The 23,787-nt window shown below is 37.7% G+C and overlaps 2 protein-coding genes across 2 annotated transcripts; both read left to right on the top strand.

Annotated features, from left to right (window-relative positions):
* The first annotated feature begins 9,355 nt into the window (after nt 1-9,355).
* Nucleotides 9,356-15,311, top strand: LOC105039471 (uncharacterized). Its single transcript, XM_010915630.4, is given in 8 exon segments — nt 9,356-9,629; nt 9,632-9,789; nt 10,603-10,842; nt 10,928-11,062; nt 11,786-11,905; nt 11,995-12,081; nt 12,179-12,787; nt 14,930-15,311. Coding segments are annotated over 7 exon segments (1,533 nt in total). The 5' UTR covers nt 9,356-9,427; the 3' UTR covers nt 12,770-12,787; nt 14,930-15,311.
* Nucleotides 15,312-16,450: 1,139 nt separating this feature from the next.
* On the top strand, nt 16,451-20,220 carry LOC105039470 (ras-related protein RGP1). The gene is given in 3 exon segments (XM_010915629.4): nt 16,451-16,994; nt 19,633-20,018; nt 20,021-20,220. Coding segments are annotated over 3 exon segments (672 nt in total). The 5' UTR covers nt 16,451-16,767; the 3' UTR covers nt 20,080-20,220.
* Nucleotides 20,221-23,787: the final 3,567 nt, after the last annotated feature.

Raw genomic sequence — 23,787 nt, 5'->3', positions numbered from 1 at the left:
TCTTTTGCCAAAAATTTTTGATGAACTACAGTTGGGTCAGAGTCCCTTCATAGTTCATGCTTGATTCAGTGCATAGGAGGAGAAAACTCTAAGGGATCCTAGTTACTACTCCTCTGTAAAGAATCTTGATGGGTTATCGTTGGGCCTTAGTCCCTTCATAATCTATGCTTGAGAAAGACAAGAAGAGTAGTCGTTAGGATCAATAAGAAAAATTCTAGGTAGAATTCCCTAATCTAGATCTAGTGGATTCAAAAACCCTAGATCCTTAGTCTTATTGTCTTTAGCAAACAACTTTCGATTTTTGATTTTTGTTAAAGCTCGCTTGAGCATAGATTTGAAAATCATTTTTAAACCAAGTCTCTGTGGGATCGATCCGTACTCGCTGGTCGTGCTACTCTGCACACTGTGCGCTTGCGATTTTATTTATAAATTTTAAGATTTGCACATCAAGTTTTTGGCACCGTTGCCAGGGATTTGGCATTTTAAATTATTTTTAAATATTTGTTCTTCATACTTTATAACTCTCTTTCTTTTCCTTTAGGTTTTTAGATTTAGTTGGTGATTGCTGGAAAACTCAGGTACGCTTTTAATTTCTCTTTTATTATTTTTAGTTAATTACTTTTTCTTTTAGACCTAATCATTTGAATTTATTTAATCATAAAAAAAAAATAAAAAAAAACAAAACAAAACAAAAGACATTTCATAATCGTGAAGTAAAATATCAAAATAAAAAAAAAATTCTAAATTAAAAATTTTTACATTCTTGGTCATCTTGTTTATTTGCATTTGTATTTTCATAATTAATCTAAGGGCATCAACCCATTAACAAGATAAGGTGGGGATTTCATTACCCTTCCTTAACCCAAAAACCATCTCTATCATATTGCATTACCTAGACCTTTAATCTTAAAATCAATTAGACATCAACCTTAAGGAATTCGAGCTCAATAAGACAAGGAACCCTAAGAGTTCTACCAAGTTTGAGTTGTTTGATTAGTTGGTGTCTAAGCAAGTCCCTGAGGGTGGTTTGTTAAATTGGTTCAGTTGCTGGCCTGACCAACTCGTTTGGTGTCTAGAAAGGCAACGATGAGTGAACCTCCCACCTCTTATACTTACCTGGCTAACTAGTTGATCAATCTCCACTTGGAAGTCTTGAAGGGTCATCTTGGAACAGTCAGGAGCTGTCTAGATTTAGGTTAACCCTAGGATAGATTAAGTTTAATTTATTGTTTCACTTGTTTGAAAAATAAAAAAAAAATTATTAGGGTTAACAAGTGAAACAATAAATTAAACTCAATCTATCCTAGGGTTAACCTAAATTTAGACAGCTCCTAACTGTTCCAAGATGACCCTTCAAGCCTTCCAAGTGGAGATTGATCAACTAGTTAGCCAGGTAAGGATAAGAGGTGGGAGGTTCACTCATCGTTGCCTTTCTAGACACCAAACGAGTTGGCCAGGCCAGCAACTGAACCAATTTAACAAACCACCCTCAGGGACTTGCCTAGATACCAACTAATCAAACAACTCAAACTTGATAGAACTCTAGGGTTCCTTGTCCTATTGAGCTCGAATTCCTTAAGGTTGACGTCTAATTGATTTTAAGATTAAAGGTCTAGGTAATGCAATATGATGGAGATGGTTTTTGGGCTAAGAAAGGGTAATAAAATTTCCACCTTAACTTGTTAATGGGTTGATGCCCTTAGATTAATTATGAAAATGCAAATGCAAATAAACAAGATGACCAAGAATGTAAAAGATTTTAATTTAGAATTTTTTTTTATTTTGATATTTTACTTCACGATTATGAAATGTCTTTTGTTTTGTTTTATTTTTTTTTTTTGTGATTAAGTAAATTCAAATGATTAGGTCTAAAAGAAAAAGTAATTAACTAAAAATAATAAAAGAGAAATTAGAAGCATACCTGAGTTTTCCAGCAATCACCAACTAAATCTAAAAACCTAAAGAAAAAAGAAAGAGAGTTATAAAGCAAGAAGAACAAATATTTGAAAATAATTTAAAACGCCAGATCTCCGGCAACGGTGCCAAAAACTTGATGTGCAAATCTTAAAATTTGTAAATAAAATCGCAAGTGTACAGTATGAAGAGTAGCACGACCAGCGAGTACGGGTCGATCCCACAGAGACTTGGTTTAAAAATAATTTTCAAATCTATGCTCAAGCGAGCTTTAACGAAAATCGAAAGTTGTTTGCTAAAGACAATAAGACTAAGGATCTAGGGTTTTTGAATCCACTAGATCTAGATTAGGGAATTCTACCTAGAATTTTTCTTATTGATCCTAACGACTACTCCTCTTGTCTTTTTCAAGCATAGATTATGAAGGGACTAAGGCCCAACGATAACCCATCAAGATTCTTTACAGGGGAGTAGTAACTAGGATCCCTTAGGGTTTTCTCTTCCTATGCACTGAATCAAGCATGAACTATGAAGGGACTCTGACCCAACTGTAGTTCATAAAAAATTCTTGGCAAAAGAGGAAGTAAAAGAAACCCTAAGAAAAAGAAAGAACCCTATATAAAATCCCTACTCATGATCTAGCTTCATCGCAAATCCTAGAAGGGATGCTTAGCTAGACATGATCTAAATCTACTTGTAAAATTTAAATGCAGAAAAATAAACTACCCTAATTTCATAAATTAAACTATCCTAATTGCATAAATTTAAACTGCATAATTTAAACTAACCTAATTGCATAAAATTAAATTGCATAAATTAAACTATCCTAATTGTAAGAAAAATAAATTGCATAATGTAAAGAGATAAAATTGTATAAAAATAAGATTTTATATAAAAAAAAAATTATTATAAAAATCTCAAAGCTCGAGGCTTGAGAAGAAAGCTAAAAACCCCACTATCTAGGGTTACAAGCTTGATCGGAAGGAAAGAATCATTAAAACAAGGGCCTTTGGGGGCTTTTTATAGGCATTTGGGGGTTATAAGGTTTTCAAAACTTTAGATGTGGGACTAAGAGGTTTTAGAGGGCTGTTAGGAGGGTTTAGAGGCTCAAATCTCGCTCAAAAAGCACTTAAATCCATCAAGAAACTCTAAAAATTAGTTCAGCCGTCCGATCTTCATCTAAAGGATCCAATTCATCTAATAAATCAAGCCGGGAGCGATTCTGGGCCGTCGGATCACGATCTGGGTGAAGCGTTGCCGTTGGATTGCACTGCAATAACCTTTAGGATTCCATCATCAGTTTTCTATTTGTAGCTGCTCGAATTCAGTTTGCTTTGTGAAATCAGATTACTCTTGAACTTGGATATGTATTGGATTTCTTCCAACTTCCTCATTGCTCCATCATGTGTCTGTAAGCTGACTGTCCTAATGCCTTTGATCGTACAGTTCGATCTATTTGATAATAAATAGTACTCTCATTGCTCTCTAAAAAGTCAAACAGTTTCTCTCTATAATAAATATGATGCGAAGATGCTGAATCTAAAATCCACTGACCAAAAGAAGTAGATACCTCATTCAAAACTAGAAGAACATCATATTCTTTAATGTCACTACTTTGAACTGCTGCCATAGTAGTCTTCATCCGATTTCTGAGCTATGGACAATCTCTGACTCGATGTGCCAACTCATTACATCGGTAGTATCTGATGTTGCTGAAATCCTTCAATTTAGACCTGGGCCATTCATCTTGCGATCCTCTACCGCTTCATCCTCTGCCACCACCACCTCTAGTCATTGCCAAAGTCGAGCACCGTCTGAACTCGAAGCTCAGTTCTTCTATCTAAGAATTTTATTTTGAAAAAATATAAAAGTGACCTCATTCATCTTGATGGTGCTTTTTCCCACAAGAAGAGCAATCACCAAAGACTTAAATGAAGAAAAAAGTGACAAAAGCAAAATCAACGTCCTGATCTTCTCCTCAACCTTTTCATCATTGTTAAGGAGATCAGTGAGGATCTTCTGAAAGTTGCTGAGATACTCCTGCACGCTCTACCCCTCGCTCATCTACAGCAGATAGAATTGCTACTAGAGAAAGAGATGTTGGTGAGTGACTTCACTATATACATCTTCTTGAGCTTTGTCCACATCACCGTCAGAGAAATCTCGCTAAATACATGGATCACCATATTATCCGTTAAGTATAAGTGGATCGATCGTACTCGCTGTCTGCATTTAGAGTCACTTCTAGTCCTTCTCCTCTATGATGGTTGGCTTTTCTCACACAAGAGAGCATCAATCAATCTTTATTGGATGAGAATATCCTTTACCTTTGCTTGCCATAGAGAGAAAGTGCTCTTCCTATCATGCTGATTGATCTCTATCTTGATTGAGCCTATTTTCTCTATCTTCTCTAACCTCCATCAACATTGCAATGACCTGAACAACCCGAGCTCTGATACCACTTGTTGGAAAAAAATTTTCACAACTGCGAAATACGGATCCCCGATCCAAGATTGCAAATGCTGGTGTAGATACCATAGGAGGAAAGAAGAAGAGAGATATATAAAGGCACAATCAAATACATGGATCAGATCAAGACTTACCTCCAAGGCATATGCAAGCTTCACTATGAAAGAAAGAACAAATATAAGAGGAGATCATATCCTCTCAACCTCGTACATCAACCTCTCTCTCAATAAGAAATACAAAAATTCTTACAAAGCTCTTAAAATCCTCCAAAGAGACTCTCTGGCTGCTATCCAAGATCCTCAACCGCTCCTTTGTGTTCTATAACCATAGGCCTCTTAAAAAGTTCTAAAACTGACTCCTATTGGGACTCTAGAACCATCAGATCGTCTGATCACTCACGTATGTATCTGCAATCGTCTGATCGTGCCTGCACACACCCATGGTCGTCCGATAGCACACAACAGCATTGGATCACATGTAGATCGTGACAATGGACTGCCTCAACGTGCGTGGACCGTACGCTGCACCCTCCTAGACCACATGGGGGACTGAATAGTGGACTGCATGTTTGGGCTGCGCGTGCTGGGGGTGCACGTTGTAGGCCCTGTGTGTTGCGCACACTGCGGGCCATGCATGCTTGCAGGCCTCGTGAGCCTGCGGGCCTATGCGCCTACAGACCGTGCATGCCTATAGGCCGTGTATGCCTGTGGGCCGCACTTGCAGGCTTATGCGCCGTAGGCTTCTTTGTCTTAGGCTTCTTTGCTGTGGATCGAATTCGATGTGTCAAAACTCAATAGTCAGTAGTTGTGGCAAGGCATTACAATAACCATTATCCTCTCTTTTGTAATGAACATTAGGTTTTGGAATTTTAGGGTGGTGGGAAAGCCCTTGATCCTTTCTTCCTTTAGGAGAATTGTGCAATTGCATAACTTGGATCTTTATTTGTTGTATGAAGGTTAGGAGTTCCTTGTATGGATATTTTCCAAAAGCATACTCAGTAAGTTATAATGGTGATTTCGAATTCTAAATTCTTGACTTTTGTTGGGTGTATATGTGAGTACTGACTATAGACAATAGACAGTAATGGATTTTTTGGAATGAGGTCTTCAAGTTGGTTGGGTAGGGTACCTCATACATGATCACTGGGGAATTCAATCGCATAGATGGGCCTCATGAGAAGAGAGGTGATAAATCCTTTTCTGACGATATTGATGCTAAAGAGCTCCGAAGATTCATTGCAATGAATGGTTTCATTGATCTTGGCTTCTTGGAGCCTATATTTTTTTTCATAGAGCCTATATTCACTTAGTATAACAACTAGCTGGGCAACACTAGAGTTTGAGAGAAGATTGATAGAGCTTTTGTCATGGTGAGTCGAATTCAACAGTTCTCCAACTACCACGTGCATCACTTTTCTCAGATTGCTTTGGATCATTGCCCCATTTTACTTAGCACTGATGTGAGTGTTGCATATATTTATTTTATTTTGAAAAGTTTTGACTTTCTTATCCTTAATCTTGGATATCGTGTGAGGTGCTTCGAGGATGTCATGTATTGAATGACTCGCAAACTGGAGCTTACCAAATGAAGGTTGTAGTTATGGAGCTGAGTGAAGGTGGGTAACATTTTCAGAAGATTGGAAGAGTTAAAGCATCCAATGCAAATCTCCATGGGAGAGAGGATTGGGGTGGTGGCTTATCTACAAAGGAGCTAGCTGACCTCCGTAGAAGCTTTCCCACACCATTCTTTATTGGGATGGCATGAGATCCTATGGCAGCAAAAATTGAGGATTCAATGGATTAAGAAAGAGGGATAGGAATACTAGATTTTTCTATTAGTCCACAATCATTAGGAGATAAAGGAAGAAGATTTGAACTCTAAGCAATAGCACTGACTGGATGGTTCACAGTAATGATGTGGTTTGATAGAAAATTTTGAGCTCTTCAGATTAAGGTGGACTGCGAGCCTTCAGGAGATAGGTCATCTTCCTTTCCACTACTAGATGATATAGTCACAGACTTTGAGAATGCCTCCCTCGTTGGGTAGGTATTGGCAAGGGAAGTCTGAGAAGCTTTTTGGTCTATGATAGAGGATAAAGCACTGGAGCCAAATGACTTCTCCCCTTTGTTCTTAGGAGATATTGGGCCATTATCTGCTATGAAGAGGTGGCAGTTATCTAGCAGTTCTTCACCATCGGGGCATACCAAAAGCCTAGAAAAAGGCCTTCATTACACCTTTGAAGAAATAGAATGCTTTAAAGTCTATCCACTATAGATCGATCAGTCTATATACTATCTTGTACCAGATTGTTGCAAAAATTATGGTTAGTAAACTGAAGCCGGAGTTTATGTATGACCTCCAGAGGGTTCCTTATTCAGGAGTTTATGTATAAACTCCAGAGGGTTCCTTATCATCGAAATCTTATGGCTATCAAACTTAACATGGAGAGAGCCTACGATCATGTATGTTGGGATTTCTTACAATTTTATTAGATGTATTCATATTTAGTGTGAGTCATTTGTCCATCCACAAAAAAAAAAAAAAGTTTTGAGTCTTTGGCACCAATGAGATCGCTGAGGCACCACCTTAATAATCCATCATAATTAGAGTTGTCAAAATGGGTCAGCCCGGGCCCTAGCCCACGTGGGCAGTGATTATGTGGGTCGGGCCAGGCTCGGCCCACTTATTAAAATGGGTCATAAAAATCTAGCCCGACTCTAGCCCACGTGGGCTGTAGGTTAGGGTTGGGCCAGCTCACTTTTTTTTTTTTTAAGGCCGGGCCAACCATTCTGGAGTCACTTTTATAGCTTTTTTCTTTTGTTCTAAAGTCACTATGAAGAAAATTAAAACTCAGCATTCAATGAGTAATAAGAAATCAAGTAGCAATAGAATTTTTAAGATCAAATAAAAATTAAACCTACAACTATGATGAAACAATATCAACTCAAACGTATATTCATAGTACATCAAACTCAAAAAATAACATCAAATCAAACAAGCTATTCCTCATCAAGTTCATCTTCTTGAAGCACATTTGAATCCACTCTTGATGTCTCAAGGCCAGCACTACTATCATCTTCATCTAAAATTCACAACCAATTAAAATAATTAACAATCAATTCTAAAGATAAATTAATGAACAAAGATTATAAAGTATATACAACAAATATACAAAAAATATTACTATCATGATTTAGAACAAAGCCATGCAACCAATTTCGAGTGCAAATTAGAATTTGGACTATGGACTATGGGAGGACTGAGGAGTGGGGATAAAAGATCGTGAACTATGCCCGTTGTAGACTATGGGAGGATTGAGGAGGGGGGACAGAGCCTCAATGCAGCGTGGAGGTTTGGAGGAGGGCTAGAGGCTGGCTGTCGCAGCCTCCATCATACCTTGGACCCTCGGTGTAGCGTGGAGGTCTGGAGGAGGCAAGACCAGCTGGGGGGAGGCCGGAGGAGGCAGAACCATCGGGGAGGGAGGGGAGGGTACGGAGGAGGTCGGAGTTCCTGAGTTCGGATCATGGGAGCCGACAAGGGTAGAGCTGGAGATCCGAGTCATCTGACATCTGAGATCATAGAGGAAATGAGGATCTCGGATGCAGCGGTAGAGGAGGAAGAAGACTCATTGACCCAGCCTACCTGGTGCCCCCCCCCGACGGTTCGACCCCTATCTCTGTTGAGAGAAAAATCAAAAAAAAAAAGATCGAGCCATCGAGGAACTCACAAGTTCGAAGCTCGATGTCGTCAGTTCGCTGCACACTGTGAGTCTGCTCCTTATCACCGCCTGGTGCACTGCTTCTCTCCTCCACCACCGCTTGGATGCGGGTCGCCTCGCCTAACCCTAAATGCCCAAGGCCAGAGCAAGAGAAGGCGTCTGTCGAATGGAGGATTAGACTTTGGAGGGTTAGGGCTAGGCAACTGGTGAAGCAGGCCAAGCGCAATAGTCAATACTCAATAGGAATAAGTATCAAGGACTCAACTCAAGTGATCATTATTCGTCTGATCGGGTATGGGTCGGCTCACGAGCTGATCCGATCCTAACCGGTTCAGCCTATGGGCTACAGGGGCTAGGCCAAAAAGTCCATTTTCATAAATGGACTAAATTTCTTAGTCTAATCCGACCCATTTTTGGGCCAAATGGACTGATCCAGGGTCCTGACCCATTTTGATAGCTCTAATCGTAATTGCCCTTGATATGATTTTTTTTGAAACAAAGAAGGCTTTCAGCATACTTGGCTTGTAGTATAGTACAAGAAATTAGTTGCTTATACATGCAGTATAGCTTTTCTAGATTTATCTATTTATCTATTTATTTATTTACTATGAACTATAACTTGCTGAAAATCAGTTGAAGGTGAAAAATCAAAATAAATCATTGATATCAACTCCAAATGATTTTAGCAATTGTAGTGAAAGCTTAGTTTCTATTTTAGATACATGTGTGACACAATATTAGCTTCAAAATCATGAGTTATTTAGATTTTAAAGTTAGATTTGTTAATGTAAAAACTTAATTTACATTCCAGATTTTTGAAGCACTATATCCTCCAAAATTTTTTTGAACAATGGCTGTCCTGCAAATTTCATGTTTTGTTTTTTATTTTCCCCCGCGGCCCACGGACATTTTACAATTTACAGCTTTGAATTTGATACCAAAAATTTCTCCTGTTTTTCCTTTTTTGTCCTACCCGGGATTTCGCGGAACGCCGAACTTTCTTATCTCTTCTCCTGGAGAAATTATTGCCAAATGCAGCACGTGACTGTGTATGCCGCCAATCACGTATGCATCAAGAGGCGTGCGGGATGACTGGAGGCTATGAACATAGTGGTTCAGATTGACTGCCTGCACGGCCATCTGGTAATCTGGACGGCTGGTAATCTGTCCATTGAAAGAGCAGACCACATCGTCGTCCACGTGGCACCGGCCCCATTTCCGAATCCTTCCCTCCCAGGGCCCAAAATTTGAACCCGACTCTCCCTAAAACATCCCGCCTCCGTCGCCCCCTCTTCGGCTCTCTCGCGCCTCCCCGGGCATCTCGCCATGGAGGACGACGAAGGCGCCTACCGGCTCGGCTCGGACCCGACTCCCGCGCGCCCTGCCATCGTCTCTTTCGGCCTCCTCTCCGCGCGCCGTCTTTCGAGCTGCTTCAGCGAGCCGAGCCGGGTGGTCCCCGTGGCGAGGAGGACGCTGGCCTGGGTCTCCCTCCAGGGCCGGCTGGTCGGCGCCCAGGAGTCCACGTCGGCAAAGCCGTGGGCCAGGGCTTGAGGCCAGTGGAAGCCACAGCTTGGGAGCTCTTCAGCCCCCTCCATCGCGTCCTCATCGTCGCGATCGTCGCCGTCGCCGTCGCCGAGTCCAAGAAAGCTCAGAAGATATCTCAGTTGCAGCGATCCGTTGATATCAGGGTTGTTTTTTATTTTTAACGAAAAAGATTTCTTTTTAACTTGGTGAATACATCGCATCGTGTGATTATGTTTGTATGCTATTCGTTTTTTTGGAGGTTTACTTTTATTGAAGTAGATTCCTGTGGCGTTTTGCTTGGGACTGCCGAACTCACTCAATTTTTTTTTTCCTTTTTTTATTCTTTCTTCTTTTAATCTGTTCTGGATTCTTAAAATATTTAGGAGTTTTTTAAACTCAAAAAAAAAAAAGAATATTTAGGAGTTTTCAAGTTTTCCTTTTGAAAAAAAAAATATAAAACAGAAACAGAGATGGTTCTTTATGGAAAGGAAGAACCTTTTCTTTCACACTTCTAATTATCTTCAATCTATAAATTACTGGTTACTCGAGAAGAAGTAATTTTTTTCACTCGCTCTAAATCAGTTCGTTTGAAATAGTTTGACAAGTTTATTGTTTTCAGTGCTTTCAGAAGATAATTAACTTCTCCAAAAGATTCAATAGCAAAACCAAGGGATTTTTTATAAAAAATAAGATTCTTTGTTAAGAAAAGCCTCTTTCTCTAAATAAAATACGTCTTCTTAAAAAGGGAGAGCTTAAAAGTAACGTCGATGCATTAACATTTACTCAGATATCATCCATCAGTATGAAGCGATCTTTTCAAGCACATCTTAACTTGAATAGATTTTTTTCTGTCAGCATTTCTTTTAAGTTATTTTCTTGAAGGTTCTGTGATTTCAGGGCTTTCTTTCTACTTTGTTTATGTCCAAGGACTTCAATAGGTATGAGGTCTTTTTACTTGGTACTATTTCATCCTGCAGGACCAAGTGCTTCTAAGCATGCAGAAGAAACTTGATGACCTGTGTGAACAGTTGAACTCTTCAAAGTATGAATCCATGGGAAACGCCAGACAAGCCGTCCCAGTGGATAATCAGTTTGTTGCTGATGGAATGCTAAAACAGAAAGGAGCTGAATTTTGCAGCTGTGATCATCCATTTCCTGAGCTGATTCCAGAAAGTGGGATTATTCCAAATTCTAAGAATTTATCCAATTGGACAAGGGTAGGAGTGCTACATTGTCTGGATAGAGAATAGAATTTTTGGTGTTGATATGAATGCTTTTTTTGATCTCTTGCTATCTTTGCAGGATGTTAATGAAATGGACACTACTAAAGAAGATGTTTTTAAGACAAGCCATGTGAACATAGGAGAGCAAGAGGAACGCAGGATGTCCGATCTTTCTGATATTTGTTCCAGCATCACATCTTCCATGGACATCCAGGTGAGGTGGTCAATTTTTCTGTTTGTATTTGTGCATAACCCTCACTAAAATATTATATGTTGGTTGCATTGGGGTTAAACTTTTAATATGGCTGTTACCCTATTAAGACTTGGATTTAGATTTGTCTTTGTTCTTAAATAATGTTTTCGGGTGGAAAATTTTTGGGGTTTGTGTCTTTTTATGCATGGATTTCCTAGTTGTAAATAAATACATGGATCATGAAACCCATATTAGTGTTGACTATGAAAGAAGATTGCTGAAAAGGGAGAGGACCAACACTTGCAGCATTTGAGGAATCATAAATTGGTAACAGTATTGAGCCTTTTTGTCCCCCTTGTTGGATGAAGAAAGGTCTTTTTGTTTTAATAAAGTGCACCATCACCAGGAGATACTTGTGCTATGTACTTGATGCCAACTGGTTTTTTCATGATATCACTTTCCTGTGTGGTGAAGTTGTTATCATTCATTCTGATTTCATATGGTTGATTATAAAATGTTTTGATCACATTACAGATATACAGGTGTTGTAATATTTTCATCATTTGCAATTTGCGGTAGTGAAATTTCTATCTACATTTTTAGGTAGATTACCTGAATATACAGGCAGTTTTTCTTTGGTAATATGCACCTAGGAGCTTGTCCAGTTGACCATTTATGTTCTTTGACTTGGTTTTTTTTCCTTCTTTCCTTTTTTACGTCTTTGGAATATGTTTTTTCATACAGCTGAGTGCACTGGCGGAAGAGCAAGAGTTTTACAATCTCAAGAAGGAATGTGAAGAGAAAGATGCCACCATAAAGGAACTGACTGCTGCTGCACATGCATCTAGTGCCACTGCGTCTAAGGTATTTATGTATTTTAACCTTGTTTAGCTCAAAGGATTTGATGGTGGATTTCTCATCTTTACCACCGCTCCTCCCACTCTCTATGGCAGAGAACTGTGGAGCTGGAAGAGATCATAAAAAGGAAAAACATGGTGATCACGAGATTAAAGAAAGATATGGTAGTTCTAGAGCAAAAGGTGAAGCTGTGAAATGTGGATTAATTGAGTTTTTAAAACACATAGATCATTATTGGCTTCGCTATAAGTGACAGTGTCAAATTCAAATCTAATACAGGCTATTCAACTGACGAGGCTTCAGAGACAATCTTCTGCTGCATCAAATATTAGTTTGCAACTTCCAGTCATGACAAATAATATTCTCTACGACCTGAGCAGCACAAGTCCATCGTCGTCAGATTCTGAGTCTTCAGTTGAGCATAAAGAATGCCAACACCGTAGTCTAGTTACACATAATAGTCCTGAATGGTGCAAATTGGGAGCTGTTACGAGTCCGACATCAGCAAAATCATGTGGTTCCTCAAGCATCTTGACAGATAGATTCCCAAAGCAACATTCCGTTAGTCCTGCTAAAGACTCCTGTGATCCACATAAATATGACACCGTGCAAGATTGCAACATTGTAGCAATCAAGAGTCAGGCTCAACCTTCAGCAAAATCTGCTAGTTCCTTGTCCAGAACAAGAGAGAGCTTCCTGAAGCGGAGATCTGTTAATCATGTTGTGCAAAATTATAGTACTCACAGAGCTGACTCAGCTGTGGCATTGAAGCCAAAGAGATCAGAATCTACTGGTGGAGATTTCAAGAGAGCTAGAAGGCATAATCATTCAGAATCAAAGTGCAGAGCTTCACAAAAGAGATGGGTTTAGGTTCCCAATATTACCTTGGTATCTTCCCTGTTTGATCTTTATATGCAACTATATTCTTAGTTTCGTATCGCAATTCTTTGCTACAAATGTCAGAGACTTTTAAAACTTTGCATGAAAGAACTCAACCAAGTTTTAGAACGGGCATCATATTGCTTATTTGTTGCAGACCAGAGTAGGTGCTTGATAGGCTAGAGAAAGAATTAAAGAGATCAAAAGAGATGTTAATTAGGAATAGGAAGAATTTAGGTCAATAATATTTCAATCTTGGCATCAAGGTTCGTTGAACCTGTATAGAGCATCATACCAGCTGGCTACCAATTCAGTATGATATCGGTACATAGTGTACCAACCTGAGCCTCATTGGAACCGGTGGGAGGGAGAGGGAGATAAGGGAGGGAGCGGGGGTGGGGGGAGAGGAAAGAAACCAGGGGCACCGAGGACTTTGGGCAAAGTCAGTTTTGCGTGAGCAGGGCTTCGAGGGAAGGTCAGGGGTGTTGAGGGATTCCATGATAGAGGACTTTGTCGAATGGAGAGTGGATGAGAGTGATGCAGAGAAAGGGACATATAGCGGTTGTCCGTGGCTGTCATTTCGATGATTGTGGCAATGACAGAACCCTAACCCTGGTGTGCGAGAGACAGTTGGAGGGTCGGGAGATATAGGTGGGTTGAGATTGAAAACTCGAATTGCTCCAACTGCCCTAAACCGAGTGGAACGAGGTGGGTCTGGTTGATTTGAGCCGCTTTGAGACCTGTACTAACCCAGACTCTCAACTTGTCTTAGCAATTGATGAGCTTGGATCGGTACATCTAATAAGATGGCTGATCTTGTTTGATGCTATGGTTATGGGTCCAGGAGCAGTTTTGGAAATGTTTGAGGTTGAGGGTTTATTTCATCCAACTTTTTGATATTTTCATGATTTATCACTACTACAACTTAGCACAGTCACAAATAGATAGCTTAACGTATGGGACTTCTTTGTGGGGATTGAGAAGGCTTAGATTTATACAGTTTTATCCTTGTATGCAGGGAGGTTGTTTCAAACCTGTGATATCCAGATCTTAATGGAGCAATTTTATAGAAGCTCACCCTCCTGAGCTTCAAATAACTAAGATGAAAAAAAAAAAATTCAAATAACTCAAGCAAAAAGAACTAACAAAAACTATGATGTTCTTAAAATGATTCATCAGGTAGTTTATTTTGCATATGTTACATGGAAATATTGGAGGCCAACATCACATAAATTTGTCCTGAATGTTTGTTCTACTTTTCTTTTGCTGTATATTATTTTCTTGGGTATATGCCAAAACTTATACATTTGTTATTGCCAATTTGGCCAATTTTTGCATAATATACCGTGCAAATATATGTATTATCAATGATAGTTTGTAGCTGGCATCACAAATGCATTAGCTCTGCTGTTTTGTTTACCTTATCATATGCATCCAAGTGGGCCTCGTGCAGCGCATTCATCGTATATATGAGAAGCACTCCATACGCGACTGCTGCAGTGGTTCCACCAGAACCCATCATGTTGGCAGATAGCTAGCTTACAGGTAGATTTTGAGGCTGGTTACTCCTCTCAACAGGTGTGCTATTTTCATTATTTTACTCTTTTTTTTTTCTTACTTTTTTCTTACTTTAACAAATCTTGATTGCATATGAATAGGAGTTTGTTTAAACAGGAGTCCCGATCACATTCATATACTAACAGTCATATTAGAAATATAGTTTTGTGATGGTAATATTACTTACTGCATGATCAGATCGCGTGATTCAGCTAAAAAGCTATAACTGTTGCTAATATGTTGACCTAGGGCTATTGCATTGATCAATGAGTAAAGCACTGGGACCATTAATTTTTGCTAGTTTTAAAATCCTAATGAAGTTTTGATAATTTAATGGTAGTCTTATGCTCAAGAACTTCGCCAAGTTTACACAATATTATGCTATCGAATATTGGATGCTTTATGACTTTGTTGAAATTTGAAAATTTAGAAGTATGTTCTGTTGGGATTCAACATCTATTTATGATTAAGTTACATGCTCAAAATATCTTGTACCCTTTTTTTTTTTAATGAACCAATCTTTCTAAATCTGTTTCTGTTTTGTGATTAATCCCAATTCTGATTTTATCTAATACTTCACTTCTTCATTTTCAGATATTGGAACTTAAAGAAAGGTGGCATATGAAGCTGGTGCTTGAAGATATAGATGCCATGCCGTCTGTATGGGTAGTGGTTGATCAAATATTTCTCAGAGGAGCATGAGAAGGAAGGACATCGATCAAGCTAGATACTACATTACTCAATCGGCCGGCAGTCATTATATGATATTTTAGATAATTCACTCTCCTATATTTTCTTTTCTGTTCTGGCAATATAATACCTTCTGGCTTAATTTTGTGCCAGTTTACCAGAGAACTGCCGTAAAATCTGATAATTTGATTACAGTGCTCTTTTGGAAGAAAAGATTTCATTCAGTTTCAATTAGTACTTCGCTGTTTTGCTGCATGCTTGGCTATCCAATTTGTTTTTTGTGTGATGTATGAAATCTTGGTATTGCTTCATGTGCTTGTGGTAGACTCCAGTTCAGGATGCTGACTCTCAGATTTCAAAAGAAACTACTCTGGTGAAACAATTTTGATCTCTTAATTGATGGTAATATACTCTCTGACCAGGTAAATTGATTTCGAATGGTACTTTGTGCTTGACAAATCTTGTCCCACACTATTAACTTTCATGTTGGTTACAATATTATGTCAGTGTCATCTGCCACCTCTTTGCCTGGAACAAGGCAGGGATGGTGGAGGTGTATTATTATATTCTAACACCGCCTGAAATCAGCTAATATTATACCTTGCTACTGTGCTTTGATGTGGAGATAGAATCGAGATTGCAGGATGTGAATGCCAGACAACCAAGAATTGAATGGGGGAAGGAAGAAGCAAAAGCAGGAATATGATTAACTAAGCTTTAGGTATAAACTATTTTGACATTTTGTTTGCATTTAAGGACTGTTTAAGGGCCTTGTACATTCAATAAATCACAAAAAACACAATGCTGCGTGCACTCAAAGACCACTCAAAAAACTCCCTCAGTTCCACCATTCACTTTGCTTCATTTTTTTTGGCGTAATTCACAATACCAATTATATTTTTGAGTTACTAAAGGCATTTCTGCACTACAAATATAATTTGGCTGCATGATTTTCTAGGCAAGGTCTTAGAACTTATTTTGTCAGTTTCTGAACAGAGCCTCTGAGTAGGGTAAATAAACTGGTTCTCTTTCCTACTCATTTTTGCTTGAATAATAAATTCAAGAAAAAGGTTGCCACACACAACTCCAGTTCGATTCTTAAAGCTCATGATTACGCGTGCATATATGCTCACATACGTGCATGTTTTAGAAGAAACAGTAGTTACAGGCGCGCCAGGTGTCGGATACTCGCACATGCTACGTCGTACGCATAAGTCGTGGGGATCTCAACAGGGATGATCCCCAGGCTAAAAAGCCTTAAAAACAAATGGTACATTTCTTGTCTGGTCCTTGGTTTTGGAGATTTTTAACATCATAAATAGATCTGCATGAATTGGTGTCCACCACAATACGTGAGGCCCCTTTTCCTGGAATCACAATGATGAGAAATTTCGAAGATCTGGGGAGGCGGCATGATGGAGTATAGTATTAGAATCTTAATGATGAAGGGAAAATGACCGGAGGAGGGGAGCCGTTGGACCTTGGGTGCGTTGCCATGTCAAAAGCATTCGCATGATCGCACCGCACCTCGCTCTCTTCTTCCTTTTTTTGCCCTTTTGATTTCTCCTCCTCGCTCTCTCTCTTGTATTATATATGCGAGGGGATATAAAAATAGAAGTGGTGGAAGAGAGAACAGAGAAAAGAGAGGGAGATCCATATCAGATGGTCTTCACCTCCTCTTGGATCTCTCCTGATCGGATTCGGATCTCCTGTCGGTCGTAGAGCAAGGAGAGGAAGCGAGGATGTCGAATCTTTACGGGGAATTCAACCAGAGGATCGACTATGTGTTTAAGGTGGTGCTGATCGGGGACTCGGCGGTCGGGAAATCACAGCTGCTGGCGCGCTTCGCCCGCAACGAATTCAGCCTGGATTCCAAGGCCACCATCGGCGTCGAGTTCCAGACACGCACCCTCGCCATCGACCACAAGACCGTCAAGGCTCAGATTTGGGACACTGCCGGACAAGAACGGTAGGTCGCTTCTTTTTCTCTTTTTTTTTTTCCTTGGTTTTCTTTTTTCCTTTGGGAAATTCTGTTTGGTTTTAGATTATCATTATTATTTTTCCTTTCAGAGTTTCTTGGGTCTCCGGTTTAGGTGTTGTTGGTTGATGTAGAATTGGGTATCTATATTTTTATAATTATTTTGGTTTGATGGGTTTTCTCTTCGGAATTCTGGATCTAGGTTAGCTGCTGTTGTCTGATCTACAAAAGGGTTGATTTGGGTTCTTGAACTTGAAAATCTTTATCGGCCCTGTTTAACCTTTTGTGAGTTTCTAATTGGAATAAATCTGTTGTCTCTTCTTTGTTTCCGTTATGGGTCTGACTCAGATATTTAGATCGATCAGTAATAAATGATGGTCTTATTTTTCTTTTCTTTTGTTTCTTAGCTGAGATTTATGATTCTGTGATTTGAGCTTCTGCGTTTTTGTTGTCAATTGTCGCTGGGAAATTGTAGGCTTTTCTATTGGAAAGATCAATGCCACCACAATTATTATATATGTAATGGTACCTTTGGTGTTCAATTCTCTCTTAGTATTGCAATTTATTATGTTAAAAAAAAAAAAGCAAATTTGGCATCTGAATTGAATTTTTCATGACATTTTTATGGTCTCCATTTCTATAAATCATAATAAACAGTGATCTTTTCTAACTTCAAATATTTTGGAGATTAAGATTTGTAAAGAACGAGGCATGTTTGCTGGTTGAAGTATGATGGGTTAATTTGTCATATTAAGCTAAAACAAAATGGAGACTAAAATGTAAGACTTCTCTTGCAGAATCTTCAGGTATTATCACTGTTAGGATATAATAAAACCTCTGAGCTTTTGAAATTTAAGACATTTGCTGGTATTAAAAGCTATGACCTAATCTGGAGATCTGGATCTTATTCTTGAGTTGGAAAATCGATCATATTTTGATAAAATTCAAATTTAAACTATTTTTCATCAAACTCAATGAACAGGTTTTTTTTAATTTATATTTTAATGTCTTGAGTAAATCTACACTAATTTAATATTCTATATAAATAAGATTTTTTATACTCCTTGAGTCATAATCTTATCCCAATGTACATATCGGGGAGAGAATCAAAGATTTGCACCTTTTGTTTGGTACTTGGTACCAATCCCATGCCCGTTGCTGGCACTGGCTTCATGCAGTATCTTCCTGCTGATATGTGCCAACACTTAAATCCCTAGTAAGATCTATCTGTTGGAAATCGACAGATGGAGATTTAGACTATGCAGGGATATATCTGGCCTAAATTCCCTTATTAAGTTTCATACTTTTGTTTAACTAGTGATTTGTTACTGGTTCTCTTATTGGAGTAAGAATTGGAAGAGAGGAAGGCCTGATGCTATCTTTTTCGAAAGGCTTAAATAGTTTCCTTTTCATTATTACACTTAATATTGGTCAAACTATCTAATGAAATTTTGGTCGCCTTGCATCAATTATGGCTGGATCACATTAAGAATGTTTTAGATTTTAAGGTTTGTGACATGATTCGCACCATTTGGTGAAGGTGCAGAAGAAGTTGAACTAGCTCAATTTGGCTATCATGATTTTGGCTATGTGATGAGAATGCTTTGGATCTTTGATGACCTTTCTGGATGGATTGACTCCTTGGCTGTCTCATCTTTCTTTTTGTTATATTTGCCTGTCTTTTACCTGTACTAGTTCTCAGGCACATGCATTGCTCGGTGAGCCTAAATAGAAAAGAAAATAGATTTGTGAATATAAAAGCACTTCTTACATAAAATGGAAACATAATTTGGGATTTGGGAGGTCGCTATGAATGGGAAGATATGTGCCATGGAGATGGTTGGAGAAGTGAGTGATGGCTATTTGGACAGTTAGGAGATAGAGAGGAAAACAAGGTGATTCAAATGGTATTTTTATGCGCCTGTTTTTAAATTTAAATATGATAATTTACTGTTCCAACTTTACAAATGGGGGCAGTCTATATAATATTAAGTTTCATAATTGGATTAAATATTTTCTGATATGGTCAAATTTGACTGCCCCAAAAACCTCAGTTCATACTTTTTAATATAGTATAGACAGACCTAGGTCCTTGCTATAAATATTTCTTAATTTTATGAATGGATATTTATGCCCTAAAAATGGAATTTCAGTTGATTCCTTTCTCATTGATTTTATTATGACATTGTCATGATGGTCCAACCACAAAGTTTGAGATTTCCTTGTTTGTTATAGCCTCCTTAAGTATTTTATCTGAATTTAAAAAAGAAAAAAACAACTACATTTAAGCACCAAGCTGCTACGTAATGAGAGTTATCTGCGGAGCTCAAAATCTTCAACCTTAAGGAAATGCATCCAGCTTGCTTATGAACTCCTCGAGCTATCCTGTAAATTAAACATGGAAAGAAAATTAGGCAAACAGAATCAAATTATCCCCAAGAATCGAAACTAGTCACTTGTTTTGCTCTGAAGCTATCTTTTGAAGTGTAGTCCATTCTAAGAAAATACAAAGATCCATTAATTTGAAAAGCTATTTACCTTATTATGTTCATTATCATTGGATGAACCATTTCCTCTCATGTTCTTTGGCAATTCTAATGCTGATGCTCTGGCTGGTGATGGGTGCTAGGTACCGGGCAGTGACAAGTGCATACTACCGAGGTGCAGTGGGGGCGATGCTGGTCTATGATATGACCAAGCGCCAGTCATTTGATCATGTGGCAAGGTGGCTGGATGAACTACGTGGGCATGCTGACAAGAACATTGTTATCATGCTCATTGGGAACAAGTCTGACCTTGGGACCCTTCGTGCCGTCCCCACAGAGGATGCAAAGGAATTTGCGCAGCGTGAGAACCTGTGCTTCATGGAGACCTCTGCACTCGAGGCAACTAATGTTGAGACTGCTTTCCTGACTGTCCTCACTGAGATTTACCGCATCATTAGCAAGAAGGCTCTTGTTGCCAATGAGGAGACTGAATCCGGCGGGAACTCAAGCCTACTAAAAGGAACTAAGATAGTGTCCCTGGCCAGGAGCAACCAAGTGGGACCAAATCTGCATGTTGTATGTCCTCGTAGGTGGCATAGTCTCTCATTATATGCCTGCTCAAGTCTGGGTTGATTTTTCCGTATCCCAATTTTTTGGATACTCGCAATTGTTTAAAAGTTTACAAGGAACCGCCATTTGCTGGATTATTGAATGCTGTACTCTTTCCTTTCCTTTTCCTTCTTTTTCCCTGATTTCATCTTCTGTAATTTAGCTAACATGGAATGATTCTAAAGTGCAGAAAGTAGTGGATTTATAGTCCCATTGTTTCTTGCCAAGTCTCGTGTTTTCCAATTTTATCAAACTTATCATTTTTGATCTTGTAATTCATAATTTTGACTTATCTCATTTGTGATGACGAGAAAATACTGGCTTTTGAGTTTATTCACTGTGATGTTTCATGAGGTAGATCACTGGGCACCGATAGGATCATCTGATCTGAAGAATAGTTGGTTTCTGTCAGGTCTGTATTTTGTAGGTTAAGCTTCACAGATCTTACCATAATTTTGGTCAAGTTTATAAGTTCTCTGCGCTTTTATCTTGAAATGGGAGGTTCTTGGTATATGCTTAGTTGATGAACTTAAATTGTTTTCCTGATCCACATTCCCCACCCCAAATTTCTACCATCTTGTAACAGTTAATTGAAATCAAAATCCCTTATTACCGTTGTGCCTTCTGCTAGACATTTCAAAATTTCTTGAACTTTTTGAGGCTGAAAACTTGTGTTTCAAGACTCCCTTGTCCACAACGACCAAATTGGAGCATCTGATAGGAGCAATTTTTTTCTGTCCAACAACAATACTGATGAGAAATGCACACGGATAAGGATCTATTTAAGCATGTAAGATGTTGGAAGCACTTTTATTGCTATTGGGGGCCACATGAAACCCAATTATCAGGTAGAGGGCCAATTATGGAGTGCCACATGGCACTCATCTCGCACATCTCTTTGATCCCGTTGGAATCAAAGAGACAAGTGTCTCTTAACGTGAGTCAAGCTGCACAAGTTGCCTTCTTTTCCTCCTTTCTAGTGGATTTTTCTTAGTTTCTTATGTGCGATTGGTTACTATCTGATCTTGGACATGTGGCCGGTTCACGTCTTTTTCTTGAGAAGTTTCTCGTCGGTGGATGTGTGCTTTTGGTTAAACTAGGATGAGGATTGATAAAGCTGACGTGAATGGTTGGGATAAAGTGCTGAGTTATCACTTTTTTCAAAACTTGCTCCCTAAATCGTAATGCCTTTAATTGTCTTCATCGCCGCTTTACTGCACTTCCATGGTTGATCGGTGGTTATCATTCTAAGCGTATAGTTCGTATAGTAGGAATGATTGATATTTGTTTATTTATCATCCTATAAACTGAAACTTAAAAATAAATAAAGATTTCAGTACTCCATCCATCTGTAACCAGAGTCTACATTTTTTTTTAGTTCTTTTCTTAAACAAAAAAAAAAAAAATTATTTACATAAATAATTCAAATTTTAATTTATTTATCAATTTATGAAAAATGATAAAATATTATTTTGATAAACCATTTTCTACGTAGACATCGTTCAAACAAAAAATAAAAAATAGAAAATATCATTTTGAATGGTATTTTTAAAAATGCCATTCAAAATGATGTTTTCTAATTTTTTCAAAAAAAATAAAAAATAAAAAAAATAAAATTATATTTTTAAATTTATAAATAAAAATTTATAAATAAATAAAAATTTTAATTTTGAATAAATTTTAAAATATAAAAATTTAAATTTTTAATTCAAATAAAAAAATAATTTTAAATTATTTCTTACTTTTAAATTATTTTTTTAAAAAATATCTAAATAAAAATCTTAAAAATTTAAAAATTTAAAATATAATAGAAAAAAATGAGAAAGAAATGCGAAAAAAATAAAAATTATAATTTTAAAATTAAAAAAATAAAAATTTTAATTTTAATTCAAATAAAAAACATCATTTCAAAATTTTCTCCATTTCAAATTAATTTTTAAAAAAAAAGATGTTCAAAAAAATAAAAAATTAAAAAAATAAGAAGTGCCATAAAAAAGTCAAAAATTTAAAAAAATCAAAAAAAATAAAAAATTATAATTTGAATTTTAAAAGAAATAAAATTTTTAATTTTAATTAAAAAATATCATTTCAAATTACTTTAAAAATTTTAATTAATTTATTTAAAAAATATTCAAAACAAATAAAAAAATTTTAATTTTTTTTATAAAAATAAAAAATAGAAAATTTTTATAATTATAATTTTAGAATAAAAAAATTAAATTTTTAATTTGAATTCAATTTTGATAAAAGAAAAAAATGCCATAAAAAAGTGAAAAAAGAGGAAAAATGTGAAAAAAAATATATATTAAAATTTTAAAAAAATAATAATTTTAAATTTAATTAAAATAAAAAATATCATTTCAAATTACTTTATCCATTTCAAATTATTTTTTTAAAAAAATATCTGAAGAGAAGAAAAAAATTGGTGTAAAAAAATAAAAAATATCATAAAAAAAGAAAAAAGGGAAAAGAATAGAATTGAAAAAAAATAAGAATTGTAATTCTAATTGAAAAACAAAATTTATAATTTTAAATTTTAAGAAATAAAAATTTTAATTATAATTCAAATAAAAAATATCATTTCAAATAATTAAATTAATTTAAATTTAATTTTTTAAAAAATATTCTAAATAAAGGAAAAAAATACCTAAAAAATGTCAAAAAGATAAAAATGAAAGAAAATTAAAATTATAATTTGAAAATATAAAAATTTTAATTTGAATTCTAAAAAAAATGCCATAAAAGAAGTGAATAAAAGAAAAAAAAATGATAAAAAAATAAAAATTATAATTATAAATTAAAAAAATTTAACTTTAATTCAATAAGAAATTATCATTCAAATTACTATCCTCATTTTTAATTAATTTTATTTATTAAAAAAATCATATAATAATAACTAAAGAAATTAAAAAAATTAAAAAAATATTAAAAAAAGAAAAAAAAAGGAGAAAACGCCAAAGGAAATGGTATTTTCTCCCTCTCCTCCCTTTTCTCCCTCTTCTCCCTTCTCTCTCTTCTCCCTCTTCTCTGACAATCTCCGGCGTTTTCTCCTCTCCGATGGCACGACGGCGAGCTCCCGACGGCGGTGAGCTGTCTCATCTCTCTTTCCTCTTCCTCTCTCTCTCTCCCTCTCTCTCTTTCCCTTTTCTCTCTCTCTTCCTCTCTCTCTCCCTCTTTTTCGTTGGCCGCCGGTGTTAGAGGGCCGGCGGTGGGCCCCGACCCTCCCCTTCCCTTGGCCGGCTCCCTCCTCTCCCTCTTCCTCTCTCTTTCTTCCTCTTTCTCTCCCTCTTTTTTCTTGGCCACCGGCAACAGACGGCCGACGGCGGCCCACGCGCCCCGACGGCGGCCCCGGCGGTGACCCCCCGCGGTCCCCTTCCCTTGACCGGCCCCTCCTCTCCCTCTTCCTCTCTCTCTCTCTGCCCCTCTTTTTCCTTGGCCGCCGGCGTCAGAGGGCCGACGGTGGGCCACATGCCTCAGCGGCGGGCCATGCACCCCGACGACAGGCCCCGGCCCTCCCCTTCCATTGGCCGGCCCCCTCCTCTCCCTCTTCCTCTCTCTCTCTCTTCCTCTCTCTCTCCCTCTTTTTCCTTCGCCGTCGGCGACAGATGGCCGGCGGCGGCCCACGCACCCCGACGGCGGCCCCCTGCGGTCCCCTTTCCTTGGCCAGCCCCTCCTCTCCCTCTTCCTCT

This window comes from Elaeis guineensis, chromosome 1 (genome assembly GCF_000442705.2).
Source record: "Elaeis guineensis isolate ETL-2024a chromosome 1, EG11, whole genome shotgun sequence".
Lineage (NCBI taxonomy): Eukaryota > Viridiplantae > Streptophyta > Magnoliopsida > Arecales > Arecaceae > Elaeis > Elaeis guineensis.
The sequence above is the reverse complement of the archived record's forward strand: the minus strand, read 5'-3'. Positions and strand labels throughout refer to the sequence as shown.